This window comes from Phaenicophaeus curvirostris, chromosome 15, assembly GCF_032191515.1.
Source record: "Phaenicophaeus curvirostris isolate KB17595 chromosome 15, BPBGC_Pcur_1.0, whole genome shotgun sequence".
Lineage (NCBI taxonomy): Eukaryota > Metazoa > Chordata > Aves > Cuculiformes > Cuculidae > Phaenicophaeus > Phaenicophaeus curvirostris.
The window spans coordinates 4297720-4324172 of record NC_091406.1 but is presented as its reverse complement, the minus strand read 5'-3'; the positions used below and the strand labels follow the sequence as shown (position 1 = coordinate 4324172).

At 39.8% G+C, this 26453-nt stretch overlaps 1 protein-coding gene across 1 annotated transcript in view; it reads right to left on the bottom strand.

Annotated features, from left to right (window-relative positions):
* The window catches only part of SPOCK1 (SPARC (osteonectin), cwcv and kazal like domains proteoglycan 1), a 275524-nt gene that overhangs the window by 1380 nt on the left and 247691 nt on the right, over nucleotides 1–26453 (bottom strand). The window contains exons 6-9 of the mRNA XM_069869211.1: nucleotides 13382–13498; nucleotides 6524–6745; nucleotides 5855–5917; nucleotides 522–659 (exon numbers count right to left, since the gene is read on the bottom strand). Coding sequence (XP_069725312.1) covers nucleotides 522–659; nucleotides 5855–5917; nucleotides 6524–6745; nucleotides 13382–13498 — 540 coding nt within the window. The remainder of the gene's footprint in view (nucleotides 1–521; nucleotides 660–5854; nucleotides 5918–6523; nucleotides 6746–13381; nucleotides 13499–26453) is intronic.

The following is a 26453-nucleotide window of genomic DNA, read 5'->3' as shown; positions in this document are numbered from 1 at the left end:
GGAATATGGCTGAAATCTTGCCTAGGACTAACAGCTAATTGGTGATTTTACAGATCTACATAATATTGTTCTGTCAGCAGTTTTATCGGGCTTGGCTGTTAATTTATAGAGTTTTCTATGTTTAGCCCTTCCTCTGTCTGCAGAGGCATTTTTCATGAAATCTCAATAAATACGCATTCCAGAGTTTACAGAACCAGAATTTCCAGAGCTTAATAACCATGCATAGCAATCCGTAGCCTTAGTTTTATTACCAATTACTGCATTTTCCAGGATGGTAGCAACCATATCTTATCAGGGGTTATTGCCTGTTAATGTCTGCTGTGCCCCTTCAGTCCTAAGGACCAACGTGTTTTTAAGAGCTCCAGTTGCAGCTCGATTAGGAAAATACAGGAGCACTTTGAACACTGGTAGTCATGTTTCCCTGTTGTCACTTTTGTTATCGTACTCCATCATACAGCAATGGCAGGGCTTACAACAGTGTTAATTCTGTTTTTGTCTGGGGAAAGCACATCATTACTCACCACAACTAACTGTCCCTTGCTTTCTTGAGCCAGCTATCTCATTCCCGTACTTATCAACACACCAGCACTGCCCTGTGCTGCCATGGCACTGAGTGGCTTTGTAATAACCTTCTTCATTGCACCGTGGGATGAAAGCACCTGAATAAAATATAAGGTATAATCAGTAATGCCTCCGCGGGAGCAAGCAGGTATATAGAGTATTATGAACGTGTCACTTATTTACATGAAGATCTTTACAGCGCTGGCAAGAAAATACATGTGATTATCTGGTTCCTAGAAGGGAGCAAAAATGATATATTATTAACTATTTTCAGCCACCCTGGTCACTGCACAATGCATAAATGTTTGTGCATACATAGCACATGGAAGTTGATGGCAGACAATACTAGGGACATGTTCAGTCTGTCCCCGAATGATGTATGTTCGCAGAGAGCCCTTTTCAGATTTAACTCGTGGTTTTAAACTTTTCTTCCCAACTGGATTATTATCCAACTTCATTAATACTGCATTTCCCTTCCATTTGCACTCCTTTAGTGTTTATCATTTAAGTCTTTCCACAACGCTGTAATTATCCCTGGAAGGTATCTGCCATCTGCTTGCTATTCATACTAATCTCAAGCACAACTTCTGACTTACTGAGAGTTCTCATGTATGAAAAAAAGTAACGCATAAGCTTTACAGAGAGGCACAACAGGATTTAAAGTCAATAAGTCTTTGGATTTCAAACCCAAGATTTGTCTCACAATAAAACTATTATACTTCAGCCTTGTAGAGTGTGGCTCATTCTGGCTTCTGCAGACAGCGAAGCTCTCAGGAGAAACCCCTTTTATTGTTCCCACCATTTTCAGCAGATACAGCAAATGTACTTCAATATGAAAAGCCCTCTTGTCCTTCGAGATGAGTTAGCTTTACTCCCAAGGGAGGTCAGTACAGTCATTCTCCCTTCTTTGCCAATTGCTGCAATTTGAAACATGGCAGAAACCCACCCTTGCCCCCAGATTTCTTGTCTCAAATGATTTTTGAGAAAGTATTTCTCTCCTTTGTCAAATATAACAGTGATTTACTGGTCACGCAGTAAGTTTTTTTAACTAGTTCCATGTATACAGTGTCTTTTCAGACAGTTCATGTGTCAAAGGGGCTATTTCCACTACATTTCTCACAGAAAAAAATGAATGAGAAGATGTTGCCCCAATGTCATGAAATCTCCTATATAAAAGACATAATAGTGGAAGTCAATCTCATGCAAACAAACACTCACACATCTATACAAAGTTAATCTTTGAATTTCCAAACTCATCACACTGCAGATCTTGTCTATTATTTGAGTGCTGCTAATGTAGGTCTGGAAGATGAGAACAGAAACCTTTGAACAGCTGCAGAAATCTTTGTATATCTGATCAGTTTTGGAGACCACTTCATATCCATTAGTGAGAGTATTTTAAATAACTTCAAGACGTGATATTATAGCATGTTCGCTTGTAGGTACCACTCTTATGGTCAGGTACAAATGTAAGTATAATGACAACAACCAGCGATTAATTTTCACTGTTCATCAAAAAGTGGTTCTAAGAACCATGTATTTGCATTCAACTTCACAGGTTTTAAGTTAACGCTCACTGTTCAATCTTTTACTTCAATTTTGATTAAGAACGGTGGTTTTTTCATATTTATGCTCATGTCCTTGCTTTTTTAAGCACTCTAGGTGTTTATCACACTATATACAACCTTAAGAAAAGTGCTCAGGTGCTGATTTTCAGCTGGTGTAAATCAGCATAGCAGTACCAGTGTCAATGGGGCTCCCCTGTTACATCAGATGAGCATCTGGCTTCAGAGAATAATCAAAGGGGGAACCTCAGAGGCATTATAGGGTTAACGGAGAACAGCTTCTGCATTTTAAACTCTCTTATGCTTTTTCTTTTCCTTGGGCAATGCAGCATTTCCCTTTGAAACAGGCCTTTTTGTATAGTTTCACTGTATTTCTTGTAAGGTATTAAAATGTTCCACGCTGACTGTAAAAGCCAGAGATTTAAAAATAAATTATGGTGCAGGCTCACTGCCAACATAACTATGTGTGGAAAGGATTTGCACTTTGGGTCACAGTGAAGAGCAGAAGGTACTTTTCCTTCTGTATGGGAAATTCATGCCAATTTGTATGTAACACCAGAGCTTTAAATATTTAGCTATACATACTAATGCCACAATATTTGCCAGCCATCAGAGGAGATTACAGCACGTCCTTTCCAATGTGTGAGATGCAGGTGATAATCTAGTGCGGACAAAGAGTCACTGGGAGCACGCGCTGTGCAGTGTGATGATTCATCCTGCAAATCCTACACAAATCAGGCCCTGCATTCACTAGAAATAAGCTCTGGCTGCAAGCTCTGCTTTTCTGGAGTGGCATCCAGACAGCCTGTTTAGTGGGAATAGTTCAACCCCATGATTTGGTTGGTGTCAGAGAACATTCACAGGGCTTGTAAAGACATGGGAGTTCACATTTTCTCTCCAAAGGTTCTTGCACAGACAAGTGCAGAGAAGAGCACCGGTGCACCAGCTTTATTATTAAGCACTACAAAATGTCACGCCCCACTGAACTGCCTCAGGCTAGTGAATCCTGCTTCCCCATCTCTCTCTGTCCCGTGGAGTATTTAATTATTCCGCACAAACTTGAACAGCACCGTTGCAACTATATTCTTTCTATAGCTCCAGACCTATATATCTCCTGGGCTTTTCTGCATCATTTCCTTACCTATATAATACTCCCCTTCGTCAGGGGACATAGGGAGAATAATTATATGTTAAAGATAGTGAAGCACACAGGTAAAAGCCTGATGGAATTAAGTGCTAGCTGGCACACAGCTCCCTGTACTAGCTATTATGCTAGCTGAATTCACAGGGCTGATGATACAGAAGAAAATAGTGACGGGAGCAGAAATTTATTACCTTAGTGATGTGGGAGAAGCATTATCAGGCTGCACAGTTGTATGCTCTAAAAGTACACTCTCTCTGCAGTTAATTGTACTCTAGGTAAATCTGGTAGGAAAAGATGAATAGTGCTGTTTACTTTTTAATTCAGTCCCCTGGGATGCCAGGCTCTACTTGAAAGCCTCCAAGTTCAATATATCTAATGGCAATGGCTTTGAAGTACTTTGTTGCAACTGTCATGTGTTGTGAAAAATATATAGAGAACAAAATATCAGAAGTCATCATTTTTTATCAATGGGTACAGGTTAACAGAAAACTTCTTCATGCATACTGTCCAGAGCGTAAATGCTGTGATGCTGTACTCCGTATGTCAGGGACAGAGGAGGAAAGAGAATAATTAAAGGTTAGTTTCTATAAAAATACTAATCTCCCCTTTTCGATCTTTGTTGTTGTTCCTACAAGCGTGGTTTTTTTTGTCATGTGTATATTTTAGTTCCCATTTGCATGATTTTTCAGGCAGTGAAAAGAAAAGACAATGTTTTCTGCTGTATAAATAGTTATGAGATCAGATTAAAATCTCACAGACAGGTGCCATTATGCAGGGAGCCTTTCAAGGTAGGTGAAGCAAAGAGTTTCTATATTATAAATTTTCTATGCTTAGCACTTCTTGATTTATTGAGCTTAGCCACTTTTACCCTTTTTTTTTTTTATACAGTTGACTAAGAGTTATTTGTGGTAAGGGACTATTATTACTGCTTTTACTTTGTCATTGTACTTCTGCTATTGTGATCAGATCCCAGTGACACGTGGTATAACTGCTTGCATGTTGTACTACCTGCAATACAGTCATCATTTTTCCCCACACCCTGGAACAAACCACTTAAGTTTCAACCTAGATGACATTTATTGCATATAGCAAATAGCAACAAAGTATAAAATAAATAGGGGACAGCCAAAGCTATCTTTTAGGAACTGAGCATCTTTTTCTTTTAGGTGGCTTTGAAAATCATGACACCCACGAGCCACAAAACTCCTCGTGATTTCCTCTGGCACAACAGGCATTTGAACACAATGCAAAATATTTACTGTATGGAGCACACATACCACTGTGCGATCAATCCTCCCTTTGCTCCCCCAGCTATGAACAGCAGGAGTTGCAATGCTGAAGCTTCTTAATCTTTATGTGAACTTGCTATAAAAGGATGAAGGAACTAAACTGCAGTCCCTGTGGCCTTTGGCAATGTTTGTTCTTATTTTAAACCAAAGAATCCAGGCTTGGATTGTTCAAAAGGTACCCAAACCTCAAGTCTAACGGCAGTGGCATCAGGGAATGGCAGAGTTTGGCAAAGATCAGTTTTGCAGAAGCCCTGTTTGCAGGGTCTGCTAATAGGTACCTAGAAATATCAGACTAAAATAGGATTGCAACCCGAGAAGCAGCCTGCTGTCTGAGAAGTGCTCCAGCAGAGCTGACACGCGTGCTCTGTGCTGCAGCTAGTGATGCTGCAAGAACCTGACGTGGGTTCCTGATGACGGGCCTGACAGCCTGGGTCTGAGGTCAGCCAGCCTCTCCAAGGGCAGGGCTTTCAGTAAACAGAGACCTTAATCTGTACCGATATGCCCACACGACTTGCCTTTATGTACATAAATGTGCTAGGAGAGAAGCACCACTAAGATACCACCACATGATACTGCACGATGTTAGGGTACAGAACAAGTTACCTCACACTTATTCAACTGAACAACCTGAGCTCTTAGCAATTAATGGAGAAAATGTCATATGTGGATTTATTTCACCTAATTTTAGATCTCCATCAAAGCAGTGTAAGTTATAAATCAATTTAGGCTCCCGATTTGTCAGTAAAGTGGGGGACAGGCATTATCACAGCTCACAGCTTGGAGCACCCTGCAGGCCTGCCTGAAATGAGATGACACAAATTCCTGTTTTCATTTTCGTGGTATATACTGATATATTTTTAAGCCAACTGGACAAAATTGAACTCCAAGGAATACATACATTTCACCATAACTGGAAGAAGACATGAACCCATTGGCTATGCACTGTGCCATCTTCAGTCACCCTTCAAAAATGTGAGACTTGAGTATCAAGCAGCCTCCGCACTTATTCTGACCTATGAGGTGATGGAGGCAATATTAAGCTCTGCGCAGACAATGTTTTGCATTTCTGAAGAGCTGTAAATTAGTTCTGAACTCATTGCCATGCTGACACCTGTTCTGAATGTTGCTATCTCATTATTTGTTTAATTTCATAGTGTCAGGTCTATACTCCGTGGTGAATATTCCTGACTCAAAACATTAGTCTCTAATTGAAAAACCATTACTGCATATAAAGTTACAATAATCACAGAAGCTTTAATTAGTTAAGTAAATGAATAGTAAAAAATCGAACTTACCCAACAGACTCTTCCCTCTACTTAGTTTTTGAATTCTATTCATTTCATTCTGGCAAGGAAGACCTAAAATATAATGTATGAGAATCAGTTTCCAGATGGTACGGGACAGACTCCGTAATGACTGGCTTCACTACTGACATGAAATGTAGACTACTGTACACCTGGGAATTGAAGAAGCCCATATGCTGGTACTGTACTGCAAAACAAATTTATGTCATTAGCTCCACTAATTAAAAAAAAAAAAAAAAGCAACACACCGTGGTTGCAAATAGTGTTTGGGGGCCATTTTAATTGTTAAATCATTTTTCCTCTCTTTTCACCAAACTGACATAATGCCAGCTCTCTAATTTATGATTCGCTAATTGACTAATTTCTGAATTAATAAAAGAGTAAGTTCTTGAGCTTTCTATCATCAATAGAGCTCGTTTCTAGACTGCGCGCACTGGCACCACTTTGTTTGTTTTAATGAACAAGGGATATTAATACAGTTCGTTTGTGACATTAAACATTGTTACACATTGCCCTTTCACACCAGTGCTGAAGAAAAGAGCTTTTTAATGCAGCTGATTGCCAATTACCAAACTATCTCTAGAAGCAGATCAATCAAACCTGAAACACAGGGAGACCCAAACAACATTTTTTTTTTGTACTGCAAATTGTACAACTCACCGCCTGGCTTCTGGAAGCAGTAGCACCACTCGTTGTTCGAAAGCTTTCCATCTTTGAAGGAGTCGCAAGAGTTGAAGAGAGGCTTGACGCATGGCTCGTACTTATCCAGATAAATGGCACTGATCTCCGATGGATCCAGCAGCAGGTCATAGTTCATGTCAAGTTTGTTGAACATCCAGCCTAAGGAATCCTTACAGATTGGTAGTATGCTGGTGTCAAATCCTGGAAGAAGATAGGCAAATATCCCCAGGTGAACCCCAGCATGCTCACTGCACGGAATCATTGCTAAGCTGAAGCCTTTCTAATTTTTATTGCCTGGACTCTGAACATTAACCTGACTTGCTCCAAGCAGAATAAAATTCTAAGACTGAACTGATTGGGTGAAGCTTAAAACCCAAGCACAGCTACAGACCAGAGCACTACTCATGCTCTTTAGAAGCCACGGGGTGGAGAGCTGAGATTCATAGCTAATTACTGTAATTCAAAGTTATTTCTACACAAAAAACCTCACACTTTTTTAATGCTTTCAGTCCAAGTGGGTTGCCCTGAGTTCCAAGAAACTGAAGTGATATGAGAAAAGGCTACATCCACTGTATTTTTAAACTAGACTCAGTGTGATGCAATTTAAATTCTTTTTCCAGACCTGTTTCTAGTTCCCTGATCAAATTTTTTCATACTGTGCTCTCACCTTCCACCTCTCATCCCAGCTTTTCACTCCTAATCAAAGCCCTGCCTCCTGTGGTGGACAACAAAATGCTTTCATCTGGATTGTGAGCTGTCTGGTGGAAGCAAGGGGAGAGAAGAGAAGAGGGGTCTCTTTGGCTTGCACCAGTCTGAAGGATGACACTTCTTCAGCCAGGAGCTCCAGGGAACTCCACATGCTCTCGTATGCCATACCAGCACTATTCTTTCTTGTGGCCCCCAGCATTATGCAGCAAAAGAGGATTCTGCTCTTCCAGCACTCTGGAAACCATCATCATCACTCATTTTAACAGTCCAAATCCTTAGAAGACTGCAGCAGCAGCAGCATCACAGAAAGACCAAGTCATGCATACAGATGCCCACAACATATGAGATGCATGTTTCAGCATTCTGCGGTCTCCACAAAAACAGTAGCATCGCCTTCTTTCACAAACAAGACATCCAAGACATCATCTGTGATGAAAGAAAGTTTCTTTGTAATGTAGAGCTAATAAATTTGAAAACAGGGCTCTTGGTTTCAACAAGGACTCAGAAACGTGCATAAATTGGCTGGGGATTTACAGGCACCTGAGCCACACACTCTGGGCACTGCACATTCCCACACTTCCAGCTGCGTGCGACGTGCCTGTGCGCGATTCATTCTGCTCTGGGCCCTGTTGAGAAGCCTCATGGGCTTTTTCCTTTTGCTGCATCTTTCATTGAAAGAGGTCAAGCTTAGCCTTATCTGCTGTAAGTGTCAAGTCCCATTTCAGGATGCAGCTTTGTTAAAGGGAAACCAAATGTGTTGCTGGAATCACACTGACAAGTTTGTCCAAGCTCTGCAGCCTACCTGCTATTTTAAGTATTAATCCAAAGGAGGGCAGAGCTTTATGCTGGAAGCTGTGCTTTTTGTACGTGACTGCAGCTGAAGGTTGTCAGTGACATGGAGGAACAATCAGAAGTGTTAACTAACAGGACGGTTTATATCACTTATAATACATATTCCTATAAGAAAGGGAGAAGTTAACACTATTTCCTCAGGGCTAGAGGCAGCTCAGTTAGGGAAGAGAGAGATCAGGCTGAACATTTCATCACATTTTTGTGTCATTACCTCCTCTAACTTTATCTAATCAAGTTTGAGAGCAGTGAAAAGTAAAAGACCGTGTGGATAGATGTAGGGAGGAAGCATGCTTGCCTTGCTGAAGCAATTAGGACAACTGACTTAAATGATTCTATTTGTCTGAAGGAAGCAAGCAGGATTTGGTCACTGTGCAAACTCTTACTGAGTTGAAAGATCTAAGAATTCTTGACTTCGCCTTTACAAGCGCCATGAGCAGGGCACAAGTAGTCAAACAGGCAGGGATGGACCATTCAATTGTATGGTGGAACAGGGATCAGTACATGCTTCAGCTATCCCAGCTAACAGTTTCCAGGAGGAAAAACAGCTGGATTCCCTTTTTACCCATGAGATGCCTTCTCTAGTGATGGTCCTTACACCCTGTCATGGCACCTACTGCTGTTAAGGTAAATAACTACAATGTCTGTGGTACAACAAGTTGAGTGTGATATATGGTGCTCAGCCCTTACGGGTCTCTAAAGATCCATAAAAGGTCCTAGCTAGCAAGGATCGACACAGGGAAGAGAAGATCCTAGCATGAACTTGCCCCTGGCAGTGCCTGTGGATTATTTGAGTCTTGTTTTCCTCCCTGCTGTGAAGTCTTTATCTGTGTGTACAACACGCACTCGGGGATACAACAGCCGCGTGCCCTCAGTACTGATCTGTCTGAGCAGAGCACACGATAGTGACTGATGTGAATACAAAGCTGCTCGGTGACACACCATCAGGGCTTAGGTGCTAGATACAATCATGAAAGGTCACTTATGCAGACAGTTAATTACATTACTTGAAGAGGTTTTGATTGTAATTTCTAATTAAAAAGGGAGCTTTCGCTATTGTGACCAGAGTTCCAGATTAGGTTTACGAAGAGGCTGTATTATTAAGCAGTGCTGCATGATTAGACAGTGTGGTCTGGATGACTTTAAATATCACAGTGGTAGATGCAACTTAGCTAGATGGTTATTATGAATGAAAAGGTTAATTCTTTAATTGCCCCTCAGTACATGGTGGAGGGTGAATAGCAGTATTTACCTGCACTTCAAATGCTTTCCTTGTAAGAGCTACTGTCTATAAATCACTTTTTGCAATGCTGCACCTGCAGTCCTAAATCAGGAATCCTGGATGCTCTTGGCACCCAGCAACAGGAATGAAAGCAGAGTGCCCTGAACACACAACACAGGCTCTGACTCAGTGCATAACCAGGGCAGCTGATGGAAAATGGTTCTCAGAGTTCACCTGCATGCATTGGGAGGTCATTGGGCTCCCATCAACTTGGTGAGGCCAAGTGATGTTGAATGAATCAACTCCTTTTTGGAGTCCCTTGATATACTTGCTTGTAAATATAATGCAGTATATAGAATGAAACAAACTGCATACGGTAATTCTGTTACAAATTAAGTGCTTGCTTAATAGGCTGGATTTCTAACACAACAGACCCACAGTAACAGCAACCTCAGTGAAAATTCTTCTGGATATTTCTTTGCATCAGCTCAGCTCTGCAGTGCCTCTGGTGAGAAGCAAGAAAACGGTGCAGGCTCTGTATCCCTTCTGCTCTTGGCTCCTTGGCAGAAGCCACCAACACAGATGCCAATTAATGCCAGTCGTGGTGGTGGTTGCTCTCGTTTGGAACCTGCTCACAAGGACCTGGATCGAGACCATTGTGTTTCTGATTCCAACTGACAGCTGTTCAGCCTCCTAACAACTTTCATTCACTACAGAACCGGAGGTAAATCAAACCAGTGACCTACATGTGAAAGTCTCATATCCCATTAATACATAACACGCTCCACCTCCTCTGAATTAAAATGGAATTAAATTAAAAAAAAGTCTTTAAGTGAAAGTCCTAATTAAAAATAAACACACCTTCTGGCACAAAAATTTATTTCCCCTCTTCAAAAGTTGACTTACATGAGCTAGTTTTATTTTATTAAAGTACACTACAATTAAATTAACAGGGGAATAATTAACCTAATTTCCCTCATCACTTACTTAAAATAAAGGAAGGAGGAGAAGAAATGTTCCTCATAAAAAATGCTTCATATTGCATAGATCTCTAGTAAAAGAAAAACAACTCCCACTCTGACCAAAGAGACTATCTAGATACGATAAGGGAATGTTATGAATTATCAACAGGCTCAGGAGCAATTTGAATCCGATCTTACTACCTAATTAGTTTTATTATTTCCTGATGTCAAAGCATGTCCCTGAGTTGCTTGTATTATTTATTGAGGAGATTTCAATTGTACGAAGTCTGCAGAAGACAAAGTTCCTGGCCTATGGTGCTTTGCTGGGATCAAGCAGATAGCTCATTGAAATGAACATCTGAGATTTCAAACACAATGACTCGCCTTCATCCCTTTCCTTTCAAAAAAACCAAACAAAAGAGAGTGTACTTTTTTCTTCACCTGGGGGTGAACTTAATACACTCAAAAAGCTTATTTACACTCACAGGAACATCTTGAAAATTTAATGTAGCATAGAGAAATCTCTGCTGGAACACCTTCTCTAGACAGCTGCTGTGTCCGAGGCATCTTAGTCTCTGCATCCCACCATCTGTTCCTTTTACTGCCACAGGGCCAAATCCTAAATGGATTACTTTGAGGATGCGTATGCCTTTTAAGACTCTACAGGCATAACCAAACCAGTTCAGTCTAATGAAGTGATCAGCCTGGTGAGGAGGGCAACACACGCAGAGCAATAAAAAAAGGCCAACATGTACATCAAAGCGCACTTCCAGAGCCGTGTGTGTCCTGTTTGCCAGGATTCACACATTTTTCTTTTTTCAGCTTAGGTATGTGAACTTCACTTTGAATTCTGAGCTTTGTTTAAGATGTCCTTCATTTTTGCAAGTGTCTGAAGTTGAATTTAGAGGAAGCCAAACACTGCCGTCCTTACTCTGTGTGTATTTTCAGTGCTACCAGAGAGAACTGGAGCTGCAGAATTTGGCACATACAGATTAATTCGTGACTAGTGTTGCAAACTCTTAGAAAGAAAAAGAAGTCCAAGTTTTGTGTCATTCAAAAACAATGTAGTCATCTTAACTCACAAAGTTTCTTCCTTTATTTCTATCCTTCTTTCTTTCTTTCTTTTTTAACTGACATATAAGAAAATAAGAAAATGTGCCAAACTAAGTCAACAGTCTAAAAATGAACATTGTTGAGATCAAGTGTTTAAGATCATCAAGGCAGCCTTTCATAGAAAAGCTGCCAGGAATCAAACTAAACTAAAAAGAGATAACAGCTCCTCTGTGAATCAGAGCAAACACTGCAGAATTACCAGGAATGTTTTTCTCACTGAAATTGCTTCAGCCAAAAAAATCAAGACCCAACACCTTTAGGAATGAGTTTGGTCTTTGGCCTTTGGGAAGCTCCTCATGAGTTTACAGGTCATCTGCATGAAAAACATCTTTTTGACAGTCTGATAAAATGACATTTCATGTCATTCTGTGCCCAAAGGACTTCAGACAACATTTTAAGTGTCTGGTATTTTCAGTCATGGAGTCTGAAATGAATTCACATCTTGAAGCTACGGTTAGCTGTACATCCAGCTGCCTTTTTGCACTATGATTTGACTCCTCTGCATGATAATATCAATTTTTTTAAGTATGGTTTAAGAAATAAGTAGGGCATACAGTTTTAAAGATACTGAATTTGTTGTAAATACTACTGAAAGTATAAGACATATGAAAAAGATCATTTACACAGAAAAGAGCTCTTTTCACCTTAAAGTTTTAAGATACAATTACTTGGCATCAATGAATTTTGACTGTAGTTTTGGGCAATATAGCCTGTAGATATTGTCTTTTTTGGAAGAAGCAATTTATTGCTACGCAAGCTCAAAAACAGCATAAAAGAAGAGTAGCTGTGGAGACACAGACGAACAGTAAATGCCCATCCTAATGGGCTGGGTCTGCTCTACTGCAAGTTTAGCCTCTCCAGCCTCACACTACAAGGAAACTAGGGATGGGTCAAAACAGCCATAACAGGGAACAGTTGGCAGAACCCTTTACAAGGTGTGTGTGGACACTGGCTTTATGCAGCCTGTACCAGTGAATCAGGGCAGTGAAGTGAAGGTGAGTCACATACCTAGATAAAAACTTGTACATCCTACTTTGCAACCCAGGGGCCCACGTGGTTTGGGACATACTACTTAAAAGGATTAATGAGTCCTTACAGAAAATAAATTTGCATCTGCTCTCTGATGAACATGACCTCTTTTGATGCTGTTATTTGAATCTTTCCCCTCCCTGGTGGGCAAATGACATCAAAATCAGTCATGTTGGCTAAACCTGCAGAGAGTAAATGTCCTCTAAACTGTTCATTTTCTTCCTTTCTTCAAAAAACAAAAACCCACATCAAAGGAAGCAAAGATAGTGTTATTAAATACCTGGGACACAACAGATTCCAGCCTTCTACACCATTTAACTATTCCAACTCTGTGGCTGCAATGCAGATGTTATGATTATTCTTTCTCTTACATAAGGTGTTAGCAAGAAATTGAAAAATAAAATCTAAGCAAGTCCTTTCCAATATTAGCCATATTTTCCTTATATTTGTATGTAATTTTTTGGCTCATGCCACTGACATTGGGTCAAAAAATGCCTGGCCAAAAATAGGGAGATAAGCATATGTGATGGTCCATCCTCAAGAAGTGATTTGGATGCGGCCATGCTGATTTGGAAGGTCATGGAGTTTAACTGTACAGACATGAACTACGTCATGCTAGTTAACCTCAGGGCTTGAGAAAGTCCCTGAGCAGTTTTATTTACTAGTACAGATGTGACCTCCATGGCCATCAGACACAGTTATTTGCCTGATTAACTTGTAAAGGTCTCTCTGTCTCTGACTGCCAGGTTGTAGAGCAGTTTGGGCCAGAAAGAGCACAGAATGACTGCGGCTCTTTTAGAAAATAGCGCAGCTATTTATCTGCAGGATCAGGTCTCCTGGTGGCACCTGCTTGCCAGGACATTGTAGCACTAACAGCTGTGCTCAGCTGATGCTCATTCAGGCTGGGAAGCTGCCTACAACACCCCGCGTTCAATGAGAAAGGTGTTTCCTTACTGCCTTGTGCCGTCTCCGAGCTTGTTGGTTTGATGACACGATTTGCGTCCTCATGAAGAGCACCGAACCAGTCCTTTAGCCGCGATGCGAGATTCCTCAACTCTTTGTCTGTGCAAGCTAGAAAAAGAAGAAAGGACCAGTCTGAATCTCAGTCTGAATCTAGAACACCAGCAAAAAACCTTTTCCCAGATAGTCTATTAGAAAAATATTGTTTATGGTTGTGAAGTCCTTCTTATTAAGAGTTCTGAAGCAGAAGAGAAGGACAGAGAAAAGGCAGCAAGTTAGAAAAAAAAAAAAGTAAGTCATGAATTATAAGTTGTGCTCGAGCATCTCTTCAGTAGCTGGCATGATTTGTGATGGAAAAAGTGGCACGCAGAGCTACCTGCAGATTCTCAATTAGAGCTATGTGACTCTTTAACTTAAATGTTTTCACATTTTAGGATTTCAGAGAAAAACATCAGTCAAACAGATGGGGAGGAGGGACATACTCGCCTAGACATACTACTTGAACAAGAGGCAAGGAATAATTTATAAACACATTTGTCTTAGTATAAGGCTATTATCACAGTAATAGGGAATGTACATACATTTTATATACATACAAAAGAAAATTGTTATGTCGCTCCAGTCCTACCACAAATGAGACTTTGCCACCTCTGATGGTTGTCAATTCCATTTTGTTAGTGAGGTAAAACATTTCTTTTCTTATAAATTTTTACTGAGAAGTATCTAATTTTTTGCAGAAATTCCTGTCAAGACATTTATGTCCAGCTGAAGCAAATATTTTTAAGGAAGAAAGCTGCATTAGTCACCAGTTTCTGTCCAAAAAAATATTCCTGTTCCTATATCATGCTTAGTGCTTAAAATTCACATGCTCAGACAATTTCATTATTCCTGCTGTGCACTCATTCTACATTTTAAATGACATTGCTTGGAATACAGAGCAAGATTTTATGCCATAGAGGCAGACATCCTTCACAGAGCAAGCCACAATACATCTTCTCCAATTCACTGCACACTATAATATTCCTCCTTCCACCTTATTGAAGAACAATTGAGTCCACGGCTTGTCTTCCCAAGTTAAACTCACTGCTCCAGTGACTGCAATGAACTGGCTGATATCTCATGGCTGTGGTGAATATTTGTTTGTTCTCGCTGTTTTTTTGGGGGTCAGAAATAACTCTGAAGTTAGAGATAGGACATTACAGCTTTTTCTAAGTGGAAAGCTTTTTAGCATATTGAGGTGGGGGGAAGAAAGAACTTCCCATTTTTCTGTAATGCTCAAAGACCTTGATTAATTTTCCTGCTGAAGTGAAAACAATGAAGATCACTATCCCACTAAGGCTGAGTCCAGGTAAGGAAAAATTATGTCTTAAAGAAAACAACAATTCATTTAAAAGAAATGGAAGACTACGCAGTATTAGCTGTAAAAACAGTTTATTGAAAAAGCTTATCACTTCATTTTCTTGCCTTAGCATTATATTTTATTCATTATAAACTACTTTATCTTTGCAAGTTAAGATAAAAATCAGTGATAGAATTTTTGAGCCCCCATGCCATCTTTTCTATATGGAACATCTCATGCTGCTGTTGTTCCTTGGCTGTTATTCAGAGTCTTTTATCACAGAAAAATTGCAACACAAGCAATAGCACAACAAATTCCATCATCCTGCCTGTAACAAGGAGATATTGCCTGAAGGGGTGAAGGGTAGGAAGAAAACTAATTTTATAGGTAATAAATATTCAGGAATGAACAAGCTCTAGACAGGTATGAATGATTTCTTGTTTTGTGAATTTAGATCCATAAATAAATTTCTATCACTCACTAATTTCAATAGGACATGAGCACCTAGGTACATGTTAGAAGTGATGGAGATAACTTCTTTTACATGGGATGGGACAGGATGTTCTTGCCTCCCTGTTGAATTGTTATCAGCTGATTTTCATCAGACAATTTTTGGCAAAATATTATTTGGTAACTACAGCAACATGAGACACCACAGTAGCCTTCTTTTCAATAACCTGTCTCCACAAGCGTTTTCTGAGAAGCAATGTACAGAATCATATAATCTTTCAGATTTAAAATCAGGGAGTGTCTTTTCTTTCCTTCTGCCAAGTAGCTGTCTTGTTCTTTGAAAGTCAATTTTGAAAAAGGAGAAAAGAGAAATTTAGTGTATAACAAGTAAGTGTTGTTTAGCCAATACCTCTTACATGACAGGTTATCCATATGTCCAGAGTATTTCACAAATGTATCTCTAGTCAAAACTGCAGATAGATACAGCTTTGACTATTGGTTACATCAAGTGGCTGAAAAAAAAGAAGATTTACTTGTCCAAGAAATGAGTAATTAGTTTTAATGTGCAAACTCGATACTCGTTAAACATTTATTGTGGCACATAACAACTTTAGGAGGCCATGGCTGGAAGTCTTGACTACAACTGACAATTCCTGTGCCATCCTGACACCCTCATCCTGCCTTCTCTATAGGTATATTGAGCTTCACAGATTTAAGTCAACAAATCACAGGGAAAAAGAGAATACTAAGGAAAATACCCTCTAGGGCTGTTTTCGCTATTCAGATCTGTGCACTTCAAATAGAAAGACAACTCTAGACACCACAAAAACCCAAGGTAAGTCAAATGCTCTAAGGGATATTTGCTTGCAAATATTGTATTTGTTCTCAAACTTCCAGTGCCATCCTGCCAGTGTGGAGTGCCCAGCAGGAGCTTAGGGCATCCTCACCTCCTCTCCCGGTCTCAGCCCTGTGCAGAATCGCCTTCCAAGTGAAAAACTAACAACTCTAAAATAAATTTCACAGAGTGGTCATTTGTTTTAAACTGCATTGACTGAGGTAATTTGAATCCATGCTTTTAAACTGCAGCAGAAAATAGGATTGAATGCACAGTGTAGGTGGAACAGAAGTAGATTAATTAATGATCAATCAGGCTTAAAACAATTTCTCTATATAGTCCAGCCAGTCAAACATGCCATGATCTGTAAAATGCCATTCATAATGAAGTCATTATAGTTTTTCACTTTTCTGTAATGCCAGCCAGTAGAGAACCAGGTTTTACCACGTACATGTACATTCCTACTAACACCAGTTCTCTGTGATTACCCAAGGGCTGCGGTCCATGACCCACCTCAGCTCGGTTTTACCTACAGCTGCTCAAACAGACACAGCACCCCTGTATTCTCCTGCCATTCCCTAACAATATTTCTCTTCATTTTGATGGAGCAACAACAGCCTTTCAGGCTCTTCTATGCGGTACCTTCCTCAAAGGTTGCCCCATTGACTCACTGTGAGGGCAGTTTTGAAAGGAGACCTCTGGATGATACTCACTCTTGTTTTCACCGACAAGCCTGCAAAACACCACAAACCCTGCAGACTTTCCTTTGGAATTTGGTCTGAGGCATGACTTGACAGCAAGCTCAGAACTGGAGTTATCTGCATTCTGGAGAGGGTTTTTTTTGGTGAGTAACTCAGATATTCTTTAAGTATGTCGCTTAGGGATGATTCAACAGTAGATATTATGTTGAGTTTCTCAATTAGGACTTCTGTTTTTCCTCACAAGAAAGATGTTTCACAAGTAAAACAGGAACCAACTGTACTGTTAACATGGAGTTAATAATACATTTCTTCATAAGACAAGAATTTAATGCAAAGTTCAGTTAAATTTCTGTTCAAGTATTTCATGCCCTCAATCTTACTTTCTCCTGCACATTAAAATAGAGGAAGCATTATTTTACATTTTTTGTATTAAATTTTATTTTAATTCTACCATGAATGGTTAAAAAGATTCTGCCTCTCCACGTGATGGAATTGCATCCTATTTCATTTCTTGTTTTTGAACATTTTCAGAAGTCTCTAATCCGTCTGAATTTGTTTGGTTTGGGACACATAATTTTAGACACTTTGACATGGACTGACATTCAGAGGGCAAGAGTTTAACACACACCAAGTCAGGCCCAGCCTCCAGCTGGGTATCCAGGAACCAGAGCACTTAATGATTAATTTCTGGTGGTAGAGCCTATTAGTTACATATCAAACAATTAGGAAGCATAGCTCTGAGAAGCCTCAGAGCTAAGATCCTCATATATAATTTTGCATTAGTATAAGTTATAAAGCATTTTTAAGAACCTTCTCATGAAAAATACAGTGCAAATGTACCTCTTTACTATTAATAGAAGTTTCAAGCAACATTTCTCAGATGAGAAGAATAGGGCTGTAGGAGGAATAGATGTGATAATGGGTCTCTTGCTATTTGAAGATCTGTAAGGAAAGAATACCTAGGTTGCCAACTATGAATGTCGACATGACTTGAAGCACTGATTAAAAAATCTGTGATGAAGAGAAACACCAAGGGAGGAACCTTTTCACAGTCCCTCTCTAGCAACTGAAATCTGTACAGTCAACTCTCAACAACCATTTAAAACTAGTGCTGTGAAAAAGACACAAGTGCAAACATATGGAAATATGCATTTTCACTTCTGTGTGTATTTTCTTCAAGATAACAGATCTGGCCTCAATTAATTTCCTACACCTTTTACAAAGGAAAAACCCACAAGACTTCATCCTTGTTATTTTATTAGTGTCACCAAAAAGTCCTGCCTTAGCAGCCCTCTGATACCAGGTCCCCACATAACATTAATTCCTGGACCCCTGACTGCTGAGGCACTTTAACAACATCAGTTCATAGCCCATAACTTCCCTGACCGAGGCAGGTTGGCACTGCAGCTGTTACCAATGGGAATGGTGAGGCAGGGCAATTAACATCCAGCTCATCAACTCAGTCGCAGTGCCCTGAATCTAACGCAGCAGTGGGACCATGACCTGTGGCCGGATCTATCACCCTTCCGAGTCACAGCAACGTGAACTCAGGGTGATCTATTTGCTGCTGGATCCAACCGGCATCCTCAGATCTGAATCTGAGATGCTACGAATCACTCAGCAGAACTGATTTAATAGCAGGCATTGAAAGTGCAGACTTATTCCCAAGGGTTGAAGCAATTGGTCCAGCAGCTATTTATTCCTAACAAACTGAAAGCACTGTTGCTAAATACCTATTTTCACCAAGCAGAAAACATTAGTCTGACCTAATGGAAAGCTATTAGCATGCTGTAGAGGCTCAGGTTTTTACAGGCATGCTTCCATTATGGACTTTTCCAACTCTACTGATACTAATCTATATGCATTGGTGGTGAAAATTAACAGTATAATATTTATTTCACTCTTTTGGGGAAGGACTTCCTAAAGTGCTCAGTGCCAGAAATCAACATTAAAAATGAACTTACCTGTAGAACCATAAAATTAAATCAATATTGAACGTTCTCTCACATCCCAATTTTTCTCCAGCTTAGCAAAACAATATTGTAAAATCTCCAGCCACTAACAAAACAAGCCCTACAGCTCATACTGCACTTAACTCTACCCAAAACTTAGTAGTAAAGAAGTACATCACTGCCTTACTGCCTTGATGTTCAGGCACTAAGTGATGCACAAGAGTCCACGTTGTCTAGATAAAAGTTACAGTGACACATCACACGCTATTTGACAATAAGCAAACTATGCAACCAGATCACAGGATGCGTGTAACGTGTCATGTCATTTGACTTCGCTGCCATCCACTCAGCATGTATCTGTTGCCTTACTGTTGTTATTATTATGCTATAATAATAATTCTTACAAGAAGTACTACTTTACTACCAATTATGCACGGAGAGACTGGTTCTTTGGGTTCGTATTATTTTTAAACAATACTAAACAGTCTCTTAGGTAGAGAGTGAAGAGCAAACTCCCTGAGAGCTGGTCTTGTTTTAAGCTTTTTGTACTGTAGGGGAAAGGAAGTTGCAAATGCAGAAAAAAGAAAAAAAAGTAGAAGCTTTAAAAGTGCCTTTTTAGCTACTGAGGTTAGTGTCCATCCCATGCAAAGTAAATCTGCCATGATAGACCTTAGCTTAGGAACACAGCCCTGATTTTGAGTCATCTGCTCAAAAAGATGCTAATGTCCTGCCACGGAACACAACCAATATGTTGTGATTGAGGTGACCAGCCACGGAATGTTAAGAAAAAATAGAAAACATTGCAAGAGAGCCCATCTCAATCCATCGTCTGAATTTTCAGACTTGGAGTTCCCTGAGCAGCAAGAGGGAGTGGATGCATTCATAGAAACCTTGCCTGTTGCTTGGCTCACAAGCAGAAAACCAGCTGTATTTGTGAGACATATGAGTCGTAACAACCAGTTCAGCCATTTGTCCTGTGAGCCTGGAGGACAAGTCCGTTTAGTTTTGATTAAAATGTGATATAGTGCAAACCTACATGACACTGCCTAATAGGGATATTATATTCTTCCAGTTAGAAATATGACAGGCAGAGTTTCAACAATTCTGTAGGAAAAAACACCCTCTCATTTCTCTATTTTTGACGACTAACATGGCAATAGGGTGCAAAGTTATATGGTAAACCACATATTTAAAAACACTGTAATAACATTATTTTAAAAGGTTTCATGTAGATGTATCATAGCATGGAAGCTGGCAGGAGATAGGACCTTTTGTACTAATTTTTATATTATTCTTTGCATAAAAAGAAAAAGCGGTGATTTTAACAGTGCTTTCTCTGACAAACACCACTATGTTTTCTCTCTTGTGAGTCAACAACTTATTTCACCCCGTTATAATTGTGTCTATATGTGTGCAGATTATCACAATGGGCTTTAAAATTACATATCAGCTTTCAGGCTTCAGGGAGTAGGTCCGCTCCTAGTCATGCAAAACGCAAAGTGTGTTCTAAGAACTACTGCTGCAGGAGCTGATTTGAACGTAAACATCAAGATAAATTCAGCGCAGTGCTAACCTGCCATTTCAAATGCAACTACATATACATAGAATCATAGAATAACCAGGTTGGAAGAGACCCACCAGGTCATTGAGTCCAACCATACCTATCAAACGCTAAACCATGCCCCTTAGCACCTCGTCCACCCGTGCCTTAAACACCTCCAGGGAAGGTGACTCAACAAACACACACATGCGTATGTGACTTGTAGATGACCCCAAATGTTTTATCTGTGATACTTGGGTGATGCAATTGTGGCAACAATTACCTTCACAAATACTTCACTGTTCTTTTTTGAAAGGGGCAATACTCTAATTCGCTCTTTTCATTGAGGCTTCAGGCAACTTCTTGTAACAATAAAATATGAAATATTATGCCAATAATTTTATGAAGTAGAAAGGAATTGACTGTTTACCCTTACTATAAGGAAAGGCACTGCATTCCAAACATGCTTTGCTGGTTTGATAAATGAAGGTCTTTCATTTAAAATCCCTCCCATAGACACCAACATTTCACAACCAAGTTCTATATGGGTATATTTGTCGCACTGCATTTTTGGCATTCACTGGCTATTCTTCCACAGGCTTGACACCTATGCTGATAACCACCTCTGATCCTTCTGTCACTTGTTTTGCCTTGTCTTATAAATACAGCAGCAGATGCCAAGATCCTGCAGTTCAGACTCCGAGATGATTACACGAGCAGCTGAGTTATTGGGAAGACGAAATAGGCTTTGATCTGAAACTTCCTTAAAATGGTACATTTAAAACACAAAGCTCAGCTAGAATTGTATAAAAAAAGATTGAGAGCTACAAAGCTCGCTCTCTAAAGCTGTAGGCAAAGCATACATCTGCTTTCATAGTACTTAACGCTAGTTACTTTTGTGCTTGCATTAATTCTGAAAACCCTGGAAAATACATCTTTTCCAGGTGCTTCAGTAGTCTGGAAGTTTATCTTAAACACACCCAAACTACAACAATGCTGGGTGTCTGCTGGAACCAGGCAGGAAGGCTTGTGGGAGTAACCTCCCTCATGACATTTTGGCCATGTCACATACTAATTAAAAAATTATCTCCTGTGTGGTTCTCAGCCTCCCAAAATATATTTGCCAGCTCACCCTACAGTTATTATTCAAATTCTCCCACGTCACCTGAAAGGAGGAACAGACAGAGTTGTATCAACTGAAAACTGAAACAGAGCAAATAAAGATGTCTAACTGAATGGACTTTCCAGAAGTTCATGCTGTGCTTTGGATGAAAAAAGTCCCAATAGAGTCATCACCTCTCCTTCTGCCTCCCTTCCTTCCTTCCTCTCTCTTTATTACAGTCTACTCTGAACAGATGTCCTTGAGTCAGCAGATATACGTATGCATCCAGCATCTTCTGCGCTGCATCTCAGAGACCCCCCATTTAGCTTTAGTTGTGGCTTGTCAAGCACTGGCCAGTCTTTGCAAGAGGACTGTTGAGTTTCTAGAAAAACTAAATGTTGGTTTGAGTTTAAAGCAGGGTTTAAAACAGACCCACAGCTTACAGTCCATGGGAGATATTTACAGACACCTGACTTTGATGCTAACAGCTTAGCAGGCATTTCTTAGGCATTTGAAACAACAAATAAGCAAAGCTGGAAGAATAACCAAGAGTAGAAAAGAAATTCGCTGGGGTTAAAACAAGGGAATTGAGGGACAGTTGTTTTTAGGCAAACAGAATAGGCTACCATACTGTGTTCCTCTGAGTTCTAGATGGAATTGTTTCATACAGACTTTTCAAAGCTACAGCTGAAAGCGTTAAGAAAACCTGCTGAACTTTTCCACAATCATGAGGTTGTTTTGCTCCACTTTCTAGAGCAGAACAGAGAGAAATTTTAGATACTGATCTTCGCAAAAATGTTCTGAATTATAATAGTTGGAAATAACTTGAGCTGTTGATGATAAGAACAGCTTCTCTCTCCCATAATGAAAATGGCCTTGAGCTTGAAAGAGCAAAACTCAGGTAGCAAAATTAGTAATCTGACAGTATTTGAGAAGAAATAGGCTGATCTATTTATGTTCAATCACAGCAGGAAAGCAACTGGCAAGAACATAAATTAAAAGATTATACATAGATAAAAAAGTAAAAAAATAAGAAGATTTCACAGAATGCCTGTGTTGGAGCACAAGAAACTGCAACACTTCTCAAAAACTAAGTTTAAAATGTGGCTATATATGAAATGAAATGTAAGAGATTTCTAATTTTTACAGTCCATTGCACAATCACAGATGGATCCAAGCTGAATTAGGAAAAAAAATCCAATGGCAGCAGACCATTTTTGTAAAGTATCAGAGTAAACAGGGATATTAATTATTATTTGATGGCACTCTTTTAAAATGCATGAATTTTTGAGTGGTTGATAGCCTAAACCTGCTTCTTTTACACAGCTCTGTTCTTCTGACACTACTCCATCTCTGTATGTTTGTTCAAATCTAAGATTAAGGAACTCCCTGTTGATTTTTTTTTTTTAATGAGAAAAGGCATTATTTTTATGGCTAGCAGGCTCTAAACACTAATATGTGCTGGACTGGTAGATGCCTGTTCTGGAGGGAAATTCTGGGCTATCCACCCTTATGGTAATGATCAGTGCTGCTACCTGAAGAAACTACATGCAGAACATTGTACAGAAATGCAAAAGCAGCAGTCTTATCCTACAGGCCATCTACCACAGGACATTTCCAGAGGGCCGGTGAGCACAGTGACTGCTCCTTGACTGATCTGCTTTCTCATAGGGGAAAAAAACCCTACCCCATACATTTCTCAGAGTCTCTGCTGTGATTTAGGATACTGCCAAAGGCTGCAAGGGGGACCCAGGCATTTATTAGGGAGACACCTTCTTGGCAGGTCCTGGTACTCTGTCATGCAAAAAAAAAAAAAAGGAGGATGGAACTGAGTAGATTCAGTTCATTTTTACCAGTCCACTATCTTTATCCGCTTCCTTAGGGATCCTTGCAAAGTGATAGATAAATCCAATTTGCCCATGCTTGAGCAGGATGGAGAGAGAGATACTCATGAGTCAGCATATGCCAGCAGAAACTATTTTTCCCCCCTCATTAACTTTTTGCACATCAGCTGATTTTTATTTTATACAGTGTATATCCTTGGTACTTATTTTCTAGGTTCCCTACTGAATGCTATCACATCTGCTACCACCAGGGCTTCATTAATGTAAAATGTTGTCATGTGGTGAATTATTCTTAAATGAGAAAACACAGACAACCCTAGAAGAGAAAATGAGGAGCTCTTGGACAGCATGGGGTTAGAAGCATTTGAAGATGTCCCACAGGAATTCCTTCAGTAAATTGTTGGGAAAACTGATTGAAATTCAATAAGAAAGTGCAAATGAGACAACACAGCTCCCTAGTGGATTGCAAAGATCCCCTGGAAGGAATCAGAACTATCTCTGCGCTCCCTCACCTTGCAAAATCAAGACATGCATAAATACCACCAGGAAATACAGTGTAGTTAGGCAGCATTCAGAGCAATATGAAACAATCAAACAAAGGAATAATTTCAGTATGGAAATACAACGTATTTTGAGAATCAAATTTGAATGGATTTAGGATCTAAAAAGGATCTATAATGGCACCAGTTTTAGAGCAGTGCAGTACCATTAATTTCACAGGAGTGAAGAGCAGTAAACACGCTTGTCTGGGTTGGTTCATCGACACTTGAATGTGTCACATGAACAGAAGCATTTAGAAACACACTTCTCACTGTAGAAGACTTTGAAGATGAAGGAGGTTTATCACAAACCGGTTTGGATTAAACAACTGCCTCCTGTGGTGTGAGCAACAAGGGCTGTGGAAACTCCTCAGATGATGGGACTTTTGCTAGGTGAGAAATGAGGCAGAACCTCTTCCCTCACAAAACCGGTGCTCAGGAACTTGATTGGATTGACACTGGGAAAGTGGTGGAGCGGCTTAATTTTTAACAAGCACTGGTGCTTTTGGCTGAGATAATCACTGGTGCTTCGGTCGTTATTGCCTCTGCTTCTGGATTGAAGAGCTGGGATGCTGCTAAAACACAAAGCAAACCTCTCCAGAATTAAGAGGAGGACAGCTAAGCCGAGCTGAGTGTCAGGGAAGGCTGTAGATAAAAAAAGGCTCAAAACCCCCACTGTCTGTTATTTACCTACTGAGACATGTACCTCCTATAGCTACATAACTCTATTTAACAGTATAAAGGAAAGCATGAGATGAACACACTAATGAGCACCTAGCCACTTGGATGCTGTGGGAATCAATAACTTCAAAAAGTATGGAATGCAGTTGCAAAAATCCCCTAATGCGTATTTTGAAGAATCATTTAAAGAAATGTCAATTTGTTTCTCAGTCCTTCGTGCACATTTGTGTATTTTTGAAGTCTTTTAGAGGGAAGATTGAGTTTTGTGTATTTAAGGATATGATTTATTGAAAACCACCTGATTTTTAGAAAATATTTGCACTATTAAAATATTTAAGACCAATAAAAAAAAAAGCAGCAAGTAAGATCAAAACCATCCTGTGGCATTATGAAAACCATAAGCTGAGCAATTCTGAAAAGGATAAAAATGGCTTGTGTGAAAGGAATTTGGTTTTTTTTTTTTTAAAAGGACAGATTTGGAACTGTGGCTGAGAAAGCTTTGAAAGCTGCCAGGGTGTATTGTAGGGTAGTTGTAAGCTTCTGTAGAAGCAATTATTATCATCTGCCCAAAGCACAGACAAGACTGTGAGCAAAAAAGCAAAGAAAAGGAGAAAAGGCTGGCTGGGATGTGGATCCCCTTCCTCAGGCCTCGATGCTTACTTGCTGATGGCACAAGCCAAAGATAAAACAATAAAATCACCTTACTCTAATTTAAACTTCATTCACGCTGCAGAAAATAAATAGCTGAAAGCGTACCTGCTGAAATAAAGGGTGAAAAGGAGCAATGCTCTGGGAGGAGGCCAGTGGCACTTGTTTGAATGTAGGACTAGTGCTGGTTCTTTCAGACCCGTCACCTGCCAGCCCTCCTAGGTGTTCTTCAGAATAATGATTTAATCAGAGCAGCCATGGATCAATGCTCTCAACGCGCTTGCAATTTACAAATTTTGTAGAAGATCCAGCAAGGCATCCTGTAGAACTGAGGACTCGGAGTGCCAGATAGAATTTTACATTATGCAAACGTCAGCAGCATTCCAGTGGCAGCTTTTTAATTGGGAACAGTGAGTTGCCCAACAACGAGCACGGAAAAGTTTTGTATAAATATGTTTAGGAGCCTTAATATAAACATTTATAGTAATGGAGTTTCAGGGGATGCTTTTCGGTGTCTAGAAAACCATTCATATTGAGAGACTAATATATGAAATTTAAATAGGTGTGAGAATAAAGTGCTTTGAAGGAGTTGAAGAAGATGTTGACTCAACAGTGATGATGGGAGTTGGCTGACTTCTGTGGGGAGGGAGGGAAGAAGTGAAAACCAGGGCAATTTTTTGTAGACTTGTGAAGGAAGTTTCAGGGTCTCTTCTGTCCCAGGGCTGTAAATTACAGTCCAATCCATTACACCTGTAATTACCTACAGTCATACAGACTTGTATTAGGTATTCCCTGTTGGCAGAAATGCTGACGTGTATTTCAACTATGAAACACAACACAAGCCAACCAAGGATCTGAGAAAAATTCTGCTGATACACTTCCATCATTCAAACACAGCGAGATTAAAGTATCAACATTATTTGTAAGGGAAAGTACTTGCTTTCAACTTGGCGAAACTGCAAAGAAGGCAGACATGAATGATCTGCTAGTACTTCACGCAGCTGGATAGTTTAATTACTGTTTTATCAGGACTCTTGTGCAAAACACTGCATTTCTCTTATTCCATGGTGAAAGTGAAATGCATAGGAAGAATTACCTTATATATAGATCAAGTGGACTGGCTGAGATTTACACTCACATAAATTAGAACAGTGTAAATTCCAGCTCACTACACAGTATTTTCTCAGCTAATTGGTTGTAAAATGAGTTTGGAAGTCTACCCAACATTTTCAAACTAAGCTGCTACAGCCGAGACAGGGGTTTGCGCGCTTCCAACAGGCTCTTCACCCTGTTTCCACATAACAACAGTACCAAACCCTTTCAGTATGATAAATGTACCTTTAAACTTCTTTTTCAAGCATGAAGTTCTCATATATTTTTACAGACATCAGTTTTTGAAGACCTTTTGTTCATTTGCTACAGCCCTAAATAACTG